Raw genomic sequence first — 10,439 nt, forward strand, 5'->3', positions numbered from 1 at the left:
CCTTCAGTACCTACCATTCTACATTAGGCTACTGAGACTCAACAGTCTTTTGTCTCCAGTAGATTTAGTGTTAATTACCGTTGCACTGAGCATGACCTCACTTGTACCTTTTCCCCGTCTACTTGGTGGTTTGAGTCGACAAATCACCCCACCCCCCCCTCCCCGCTTGCCGCTGGGGGCCCTGACTACCAGTGCGGAACTGTTCTTAATATAATTCTCCCCTGTGATTGAAGGGGGGTCAATCGTTTTCGCAGAGCAGATGGCAACACCATCGGGAGTTAATTATCCTATTTTACATGATCCACTGAGCCCATATCAATCACAGACTTATGTGTTTTGTTGGGGGTTTTCTTGGTATGCGTGTTTAAAATTTCTTAGACAGACTTAGATGTCTGTTTTCGCTTGATGCTGACATCAAACCATTTCTATCTAACGCTTGTTGTCATTTTGTTTCTTTTTTCCCCCCTGTCATTCAGCCAAGATAAGGTGGTGGTTTTTGTGTGTAACTTAACCCTTTCGACATGTGCATTTCAGCTGAGGAAAAAGACCTTAGAAGTGAGCGTGTGGGACTACGACAAGTGCTCCTCCAATGACTTCTTAGGGGAGGTAAGATCATTTTACAGACTACATCTGCACCCATAAATAAATAGTCATATTTACATAATCATTTCAAGTAAAAAGGGAGTACAGTCTGATATTCTATCAATCAATATGACTACTATGCTTATCAATATTCAGCATGACAGTAAAATGTGTGTATATGAATGTATGTGTGAGTGAGTGTGTGCGTGTGTCGAATGTGAAGCAGATAGGATAAGCGGTTCTCCAGAACCGGCCCGCTCTGAACAGGCACTGCACTAGTCACCTAATACATCTTGTGTTAGCCATCAATACGTAATTGCGGATTAATTGGAGCAGAAGCCTTTGGGTCATCTTCAGCAGACGTGATTACTGTAACGTGTCTTTACAGGTCTCCCTAACAAAATCAATCAGACGACTGCATTTGATTCAGAATGCTGCTGATCGAGTCCTTACTAATACAGAGAAAGTGGAGCATATCACTCCAGTTCTTAGATCTTTATACCGTCTCCCTGTACGTCAAATCATTTATTTGAAAATACTGTTGGTTTAAAGCATTGCATGGTTTAGGGCCAAAACATATTTCTGATATCATGAACCATCCAGACCTCAGAGGTCATCTGGGACAGGTCTGCTTCATGTCCCTAGAACCAGAACTAAGCATGGAGCAGTGTTCCGTTTTTATGCACCACATATCTGGGCACCCGAGCACCACAGGTCTGCTACAACTCTCAGTTCTTTTAAATCACAGCTAAAAACCTTCCTATTTGCCGCTGCCTTTTATAGATATTTTTTATTATTCTTATTATTAAACCTTTTGGATTCATTTGACTTAATTCTTCTTTTGTTTTTACGGTATTCAAATGTTTATATTGTGTTTTTACTCTGTGTCCTGAGTAGGTGTTTCCTATTAAGGAGATAGGAGTTAGAACTTATTTTTCTTCTTATTCTTCTTCCTTTTTCTTTTGTAAGGATAGTCACCCCAAAATAAATATTTTTTTCTATCGATTACTCACTCCATGGAAACTTGAATTCATGGAAAATATCAATGAATTCAAGTCTCCATGGGGTGACTAATAGATTTTTTTTTTAAAAGTCATTTTGGGGGTGAACTATCCCTTTAATGCTTTACATAAATCTCATTGAATTGCCTGGTTGTTAATGTTCTATACAAACAAACTAGGGTTAGGGTGCGCCTGGCGTTTTGAACACACCATTGAATGACTGTTTATATTCTGTTTCACCCACAGGTCCTCATAGACCTGTCCAACACGGCCCAGCTGGACAACATCCCCCGCTGGATCCCTCTGAAGGAGCAGATCGAGGGCGATAACCACCGGCGGTCCCACTCCAGCCAGGGCCGGCAGCACTCCTCCAAACCGTCCTCTCAGTCCCAACACTCCTCGCCGAAGACGGCCGGCTCGGCCCAGCAGGACAGCCAGGAGTCGCCCAAGTCGTCGGTCATCAAGAGCCGCAGTCACGGGATCTTCCCCGATCCAGCCAAGGGTAGGAGATGATGGCGTTACCTTCTTTACCTGCCCAAGTCGTCCACCTCCACCTCCACCACCACCCCCTATACACAACCTCACAACCTTCTCTGTCTTCTGTTGGATCTCTGTGTTTTTCTCTCCTCTGTCATTCCCTTCTTCTCCCAAGATTTCTTTCTTCCATTTTCCTTCTCTCTCGCTGTCTTTCTCTTCCTTTATTTCTTCCTTAACCACTCAAGCCCTATATACTTTGTTGTATGACAAATAGCGAAAGTAGCCAATCTACAAGCTCACAACGCATTGTGAGCTTGTAGATTGGCAATTTTTTTTACTTCTTAAAATGTGCCCAAATAGGGACACCAGGGTTAATGTGGTTAATAGTTGTATTACTTTACTTACTCTCCAGCTGTCACTGTTTTTCTCTCATCTCCCCCTCATCTCTCTCTCTCTCTCTCTCTCTCTCTCTCTCTCTCTCTCTCTCTGTGTCTCTCTCTCTCTCTCTCTCTCTCTCTCTCTCTCTCTCTCTCTCTCTCTCTCTCTCTCTCTCTCTCTACCTCTCTCTCTCTCTCTCTCTCTCTCTCTCTCTCTCTCTCTCTCTCTCTCTCTCTCTCTCTCCCTCTCTCTCTCTCCCCCTAGCTCTCTCTCTCTCTCTCTCTCTCTCTCTCTCTCTCTCTCTCTCTCTCTCTCTCTCTCTCTCTCTCTCTCTCTCTCTCTCTCTCTCTCTCTCTCTCTCTCTCTCTCTCTCTCTCTCTCCCTAGCTCTCTCTCTCTCTCTCTCTATTTCTCTCTCTCTCTCTCTCTCTCTCTCTCTCTCTCTCTATCTATCTATCTATCTATCTATCTCTCTGATTATCAACACAAGACCCTTCTATATCCACTCTTCATCGCCCATGTTAGCTTCAGCTTCACGCTTTTCTGCTGCTTTGTGTTTTCTTTTTGGTTGCCATGTCTTCACTCAGCTCAGAGGCCTTTAGCTTCCCTCAATGCTGCTTTTCCCGTCACTGAGGGCAACGTGGCCGTGGAAGGCTTTGAATTCTACCCTGATTTGGTGCTAAATATTATTCAAATTACCAGGATTAAATCAAGTTACAGGACAAGTCAGCTAATCGGTGTAACACACGACTCAGCAAGCACTACAGTTAACAGACTGTAGGTCGGCTTCTCGCAGTTTTTGGTAATTTGGTGAATCTGGTTGTTTTAGACACGCAGGCGGCAGCCAATGAGAAATCTCACAGTAGCCCCGCCACCTCGAAGCCTTCCCCGTCCGAGAGCCAAACCCACGGACACGGTCAACAGCACGCTCGCTCACGCGGCGCTTCGCGCTCCGGCAAAAGCGCCGCCTCACGGCAGCACCACCACCGAGACAGCACCACTGGAAGCGGTGAAAGCGCTGCCGCCGTAGCCTGCACGGGCGACTCGCCTCAGCACCAGCAGCAGCAGCAGCAGCCCCAACGCCTCCAATCAAGTAAACCAAGACGCAAATAAAAGCCTCCCGCTCCGCCGCATGGCCTCCTAGCACTCATCTGTTCCACCTTCTGTTACGTTCTTTAGTTTCTTTTTCCTTTTTCCTCAGTTTACTCTCTTTTTATATACCCCCCCCCCTCCCCCTCCTCCTCGTGTCAACAGTGTGTCCTCGTCACTCCGCTTTTCTTCTGTACCTTCTCACCATCGTTTGGAATATCCTAGCTGAGCTCCTCACCCGCACCGTAGCGCCCTGTCTGGTCGCTCGCCTGTTTTTCAACCTTTTAATTAATTAATTTAACCTTTAATTAATTTTAAATCTTATTGATTAATAATGTATGTAATATATGATTAAGCATATGATATAATGAAGACAAAATTACAATACAAAACAAAAAAGAAATCATATAAGTTCTAATCAAAGCAAAGATTTGCGCTAGATTTCACTTCTGTTGAAAGTCCAATGACATTTGGAAAACAACACTGTTGCTTTTTGCTAAGTCGGACGCAAGACCAACAGGCAGAGTGAAAGTGTCAGATCAGTGTTCTGTTGATCGCTGTCAGGACACAGACAAATCACCCATGTTCCCATAACTAGAAAAAATTAAATGAACCATCTAATGAGTAGAGTTGTTCGCTAGATAAAATTACATAAATGATCTCACAAAGATTCATAGACATGTTTGATCGACATCATAGCTAAAAGTCAGACACTTCGGATTGTTTTAAGCATACACTGAAACAGAAGAAAGTTGCTCCCCTCCTTTTGCCCTTAAATATCACTAACCTTTGATTTTTTTGGTTTGAGTTCCTTTTGATTTGTGTTCTATTAACAAACGACGGACGGCTCTGTTGCGAAGCTGCTCCAGTGATATCGCTGTGCATGTAGTCCACTGCCCCCCTCCCCCCCCTCTCTGTTTTGACTACAACTGGACCCACAATGCACTTCAGTAGACGCTGCACAACCCCGCCCCCTTTAGTGATACGCGGGCGGGGCACATGTGCACGGCGCACTGGTGGCTGCATGTGATTGACAGTCTAGCTGGTTGCCATGATGAAGATATACCGCTCTCTGAGTGTCCATCTTGCCCTCCCCCTTCCCTCCCTCCCCCCATGTTGACTTATGACCCATCCGGCCATGACCTTTGTCTCCTGGCGTGACCTCTGACCTCTGCACAACAAAAACCAAATAAAAAAAAACATCGCCAGTTGCCATCCGACCACCGGGCCAAAGAGGCCGCCTCACCTTGAGGCACCACAGACACAGTGTGGCGGGCGTGCTCACCGTGCAGAAAGCGTCCGATTGGCTGCCCGCCCTGCCTTCGATCGCAGCGGCCAGCGGGAGCAGAGCGGACGGCAGACACATGACCCTCAGGAAAGCCGCGTCGGAAGAGAGGCCGCAGGCCGCCGGAGGTGAGAGTCGCCCATCCCCCCCCCCACGAGTCCTCCTCTCCTGTCGTGTGACTGAAGCAGAGAGGTGGAGGAAAGAGAGAGAGAGAGAGAGAGAGTGAGAGAAAAAGAGAGGATGATGGGAAACTACTACTAACGCACACCTGCAGAGAGGAAACAAAGAAGGGAATGTGAAAAAGCAATTTAAAGATGACAGGAATAGAAAGAGAGTCGCACTCAGAAACATCACCAGTGATTCATGCATCGAGACATGCTTCCTTAACCACTTAGGCCCTATACACACTCGGCCATTTTTGCTGTTTATGAGAATTTGGGCCTATAATGCCCAAAATAGGGACACCAAGTTAAAAGTGGTTAATGGCTTTTCACAGGGTTCAGTAATACCATGAAAGGGAATGTCTCAAACGCCTGTTAGGATTCATGCAATTTCATGTTTGGGTTATTAAAACACTTTTAAATGAACCTCTCCTTCCATCACATGGTATTGACGAGCCGCAAAGGGAACCATGTCGCCATGGATACTGAGTGACACCAACATCCATGCACCTTTAGTACATCACTCATACTCGACCTCAATGCCTTATCGACTCTCACCTTGTCCACGTTTGGAAAACATAAAATGTGCAAACGGTCTGTCTTTTGACAGGAATTACATTAAGACACATAAACAAAACATTAAAAAAAACAAGTTTAGCCATGAACAGAATGAGATGGTAGATTCTCACACAGAGCAACACGCAGAGCTTCCATATAGATGACTAACGCTGCCATTAAGGTCTACCGTAACCTCTTGTTTGCTGTCTTTACCTGTGTGTGTAATATTTCTCTGGCTTTTTATCCGTTTTACGTTGATGCTTTTTGTGTGGGTTAGAACTGTACATCTACTGTCCTGTCTTTATGTGAGAGAAAGATGCTAAGTATCCTACACCTGTCCACACTCCTCTCACCAGTATTCATGTGCTGTCCCTTACAATGTCCATTCCAGTTCGATTCAATGTTTTCATCTAACTTTGCTTTGTATCATTTATAGAAGAGGTGATTATAACTGTATTTAACAGATAAATTCGGTTCTGACGGCTTTTGTTTTGTTCAGTGATGTTTCCTGGCTCTTGTCGGCACATTTGTGGATCTTTGAGTGCTGTCTTCCTGTTTATCTCCTTGTCCAGTGCTGCGTCCAAAATCACATACATGCTGTGTACACTAATCAGTGTATGCTCTCAACATTCTTTTGAGATTGAATCTTTTATTTCTGACATATTAATCGCATGGTTTTATCAAACCACACGTGTTAGGAAAGTGTCCCATCTGGTGTGTACACAGTGGAAGTACAGGAGTTCCTGTTGTATCATTGTGTTTAGAAGTTAACGTTGTTTACTGGACTGTCCTCGGTTTCAACAAATAACAACATTCTAGGTGCGTTTAATTTGGTCACTGTACGCCTTGTAAATTCTTGTATGTTGCTGTCGTCGTCACTACCGCATTGCATGATTGTAGTGTCCGATATTGCATACTGTAATATTTCCCAAGTTTAGTATGCATTTCACGTACTATAGAGTAGCTACTAAGCTTTCGGACAGAGCTAAAAGCTTTACTAAATATTCACATCCTAAATTGGCATACTAAATAGTATGTTGGTGCTGAATTTCGGATGCAGCCAATGTGTTTCTCTTGTGACCTGTGTGGTCCTATCTCCACTCAGCACGGTCCGGCTACAGGTCTGGCGACGCCCCCGTCACGGCAGCCTCATTGGACAGCGGTTTGAGTGGCAGTGCCTACAGCCTATTGGATGAGGAGGGAGAGACCAACGAGGTGGACAGTGCCATTTTCCAGGTCCCACGATTGTGAGTCTGCTCACTCAGTTCACCTTCATGATAAAGTCCTATAATGTCATATTATGAACATCTTTATAAATTAAGAAATAATACGACGCAACGTCATCTCCTGAATTCGCTCATTTCTACCCCACTCCAAGAAAAAGGTTTTATGCTGTATATTAAAGAACCTTTATATATTTTTTTCTCTAGTGGAAAGATACCAAACGGCACTGACGTGATGAAATCATCAATGGGACACAGTGATTCTGAAGGTTAGATGTGTGTGTGCGTGTTCGTGTGCGTGTGCGTGTGTGTGCTGATCTGTGCAATCTATTTTAGCTTTTCATACTTTTCACCTTTTTATTAATGTCTTTGTGTACACTTGAATGCGTACAGGTATAATACATTAGGGTTCATATTGGCAGTACTGTGTACTAAATTTTTGTGTTTAAGCCCTCACTCCACCTTAACCCCTAGCACTCATTTCTTCAGACTCCACCTTACCCCCTAGCACTCATTTCTTCAGACTCCACCTTACCCTCTAGCACTCATTTCTTCAGACTCCACTCAGACTCAGACTCCACTCATTATCATAAGCCTAGTTGCTTATTTAGATAGATGCTAGTTATGTTATCCACATGTATGTAATGTTGGTTACTTGTATCATATTAGTTGCTCTGGATAAGAGCGTCTGTAAATCTTCTCAATTGTCTACACGTTTATGGGGATCTTGGGAGCAAAAAAAAACTTATGCCTTACACCATTTCCAAAAGCAAACACTATTGTTTAACAGAAGAATAATTTACTCTGCTATGAATTGAAATTGCTTTTTGATGTCAATATAAAGAGACAGAAAAATTGTTGTTTTATTTTTTCATTAGATTTTGGATTATTATTGATTTCCGTGATACACAGCAACATCCTGGATGTTAAAGCAGACTCGTGGGAGTTACGTATATTGACATGACACTGAGGAGTTGTGCACCCAATACTTAGCGTATGTGTTTGTCGTTGTGTTTCCATCTCCATTTTTTTGCGTGGGCTCCAAGTGCATCATCTCCTCATCATGTACAGGTTATTTTCACAAGAAATGTCTCTGCCAGGGTCCCCCCTCCCCCTCTGTGCAAAATTGGGTTCTGAGTTGTCACAGAATCATGACCTAACTGTAGGACCACCTTGACATAGGAACAGTGTGACACAACCTGACAGATGTGAAAACAGCTCAAAGGTGTTAAATTCTCTGTCACGAAAATTCACACACCGTCTGACAAACATATTCATCACATGCGGGATCCTGTCCTCACCTCTGTTCTGTTCTCATTTTCCATCTTTCCTCTGTCATCTACTTACTGATTTATTAATAGTGTTTACCAGAGTCTTGTTTGCCAAGCTTACAAAAATGACTTTTCCTTTCAGTTGCCAAGGCAACTGGGGGGGTCATTCCGGGCTGTTCAGAACATCTTCAGGTGCCTGAAGCGATTGGTTTGCAGGCCACACTGACTGTGCACATGTCGACAGTACACTTATGGTCCAGCAGAGGGCGGTGTTCACATACATAAGAGAGAACAAACATCTCATTTCAGTCATAGTTATTCATCAAATGTTTTGCAGGTTAGATAATTGCCAGTGCATTGTGATTCACTAGTCCGGGGATTCCCAAAGCCATAGCCTCTGGCTGCGGCCCCTCTATATGCAAAATGGTTTTAAATTGTGACAGTAGAATATGATATTTTTTTGGGGGGGGTTGTACATCGGCTATTTTTGGCTCCAGGGTTAGGGTTAAAAATAGCAAAAATAGAAATGGCATTAATAAAATCACCATCATAAAATGTTGAAATAATGTGAAGTAAATTAATACAAACGACATGTATTAACGTGTGTGTGTGTGTGTGTGTGTGTGTGTGTGTGTGTGTGTGTGTGTGTGTGTGTGTGTGTGTGTGTGTCCAGGCAAGACTCAGGTGATGGGGGAGATAAAGATTGCTCTGAAGAAGGAGATGAAGACGGAAGGAGAGCATCTGGTCCTGGAGATCCTGCAGTGTCGCAACATCACCTACAAGTTCAAGAGTCCAGACCACCTGCCAGGTCAGGGCACACACACACACACACACACACACACACACACACACACACACACACACACACACACACACACACACACACACACACACACACACACACACACACACACTGTGATGATTAAAGTGGCCGTTCAATGCATCAATGAATTGTTTTACTCCTAATTAACAGATAGTTTAGATGGATAGATGGATAGATGGATAGATGGATAGATGGATAGATGGATAGATGGATAGATGGATAGATGGATAGATAGATACAGTATAGAACGATTAACTGAATGTGCGTTCATGTATGCTGGGTGTATGCTGGGTGTGTGTGTGTGTGTGTGTGTGTGTGTGTGTGTGTGTGTGTGTGTGTGTGTGTGTGTGTGTGTGTGTGTGTGTGTGTGTGTGTGTGTGTGTGTGTGTGTGTGTGTGTGCATGTGTGTGTAGACCTGTACGTGAAGCTGTATGTGGTGAACATCGCCACCCAAAAGAGGATCATCAAAAAGAAGACGAGGGTATGTCGTCACGACCGCGAGCCTTCCTTCAACGAGACGTTCCGCTTCTGCATGAACCCCACCGGCCACTCTCTACAGGTACGTATACAAGAACACTCGCCCCAAAATACGCTCGCCCCGGGTCAAATCCGGCTACCTCAGAACGGTCTGACCTACAAATCCGGCGACCTCGGAACAGTCGGACCCACAAATCCGGCGACCTCGGAATGGTCGGACCCACTGGGTATTTTTGTCTACCAGAACCTACTCGGCCACGTTTGACGTCTCTGGGCCGGGGGTACAGAGACGGCGATGAGTTGGTTGAAGCAGACTTCGCAACGTTCGGCACGGCGACTCGCTCGCCTGAGCTCGCTCGGCGGTACCTCTCGTGGTTCAAGTCAGCTTCAGACGGCGAGCCTCTGTCGTTGTAACAGTTTTTTTTGTCTAACTACTTCAACTACCTAACTTAACATTAGGGGATGTAGTCTGTTCTTCTCACCAAGCGAGCCGAGTAGTCTGTTCCGTGATGAGGGCGAGTGTGTTTTGGGGTGAGCGTTCCGGTTACCACAGGTAATCCAATCTCTGACTCCATCACTTGTACATGAACATATATGTTTTAGTCCATACTCAACATTATGCCTTGTGTTCTTTTCTCGTGTTCTTGCGTCAGCTGTTCCTGGTGTCGAACGGGGGCAAGTTTGTGAAGAAGACCCTCATCGGGGAGGCGTACGTGTGGCTGGACAAAGTGGATCTGCGTAAGCGAGTGGTCAGCTGGCATAAACTGCTGGCCAGCACGGCCCAGATCCATTCATAAACAACGACTCCGTCAGAGCTTCAGATGTCACCATCTATATTACTGATCTGGTCTCTATGGATCGCACCACACAGGTCCACTGCCGGGTGATGATGATGAGGCCGGGGGTCGGGTGCAATGTCTTTAAACACCGGGAGAGTGACGGAATAAAATGCGTCTTTGAGTTATATAGTTGAGGCGTCATTCATACGTGTTGATACTTTTATTCGTGGTGAGAAATCGGCCTTGTTTCGAATAAAAATTGCGTCACATTCTGTGTGGATGTACTCATGACACAACAACAGTGCAAAGAAAATGTATTTTCGGGATCTAATTAAT

The 10,439-nt window shown here is 44.7% G+C and overlaps 1 protein-coding gene across 1 annotated transcript in view; it reads left to right on the forward strand.

Moving 5' to 3' along the window:
* The window catches only part of pcloa (piccolo presynaptic cytomatrix protein a), a gene marked incomplete at both ends in the record, with an annotated part of 89,917 nt that extends 79,796 nt beyond the window's left edge, over positions 1-10,121 (forward strand). Inside the window, 9 exons of the mRNA XM_084049571.1 lie at positions 535-606; positions 1,830-2,085; positions 3,267-3,530; positions 4,736-4,939; positions 6,636-6,777; positions 6,961-7,022; positions 8,698-8,832; positions 9,261-9,406; positions 9,978-10,121. Of these exons, the coding sequence (XP_083905697.1) occupies positions 535-606; positions 1,830-2,085; positions 3,267-3,530; positions 4,736-4,939; positions 6,636-6,777; positions 6,961-7,022; positions 8,698-8,832; positions 9,261-9,406; positions 9,978-10,121 (1,425 nt within the window). The remainder of the gene's footprint in view (positions 1-534; positions 607-1,829; positions 2,086-3,266; positions 3,531-4,735; positions 4,940-6,635; positions 6,778-6,960; positions 7,023-8,697; positions 8,833-9,260; positions 9,407-9,977) is intronic.
* Positions 10,122-10,439: the final 318 nt, after the last annotated feature.

This window comes from Gymnoscopelus microlampas (genome assembly GCF_963454915.1).
Source record: "Gymnoscopelus microlampas genome assembly, chromosome: 23".
Lineage (NCBI taxonomy): Eukaryota > Metazoa > Chordata > Actinopteri > Myctophiformes > Myctophidae > Gymnoscopelus > Gymnoscopelus microlampas.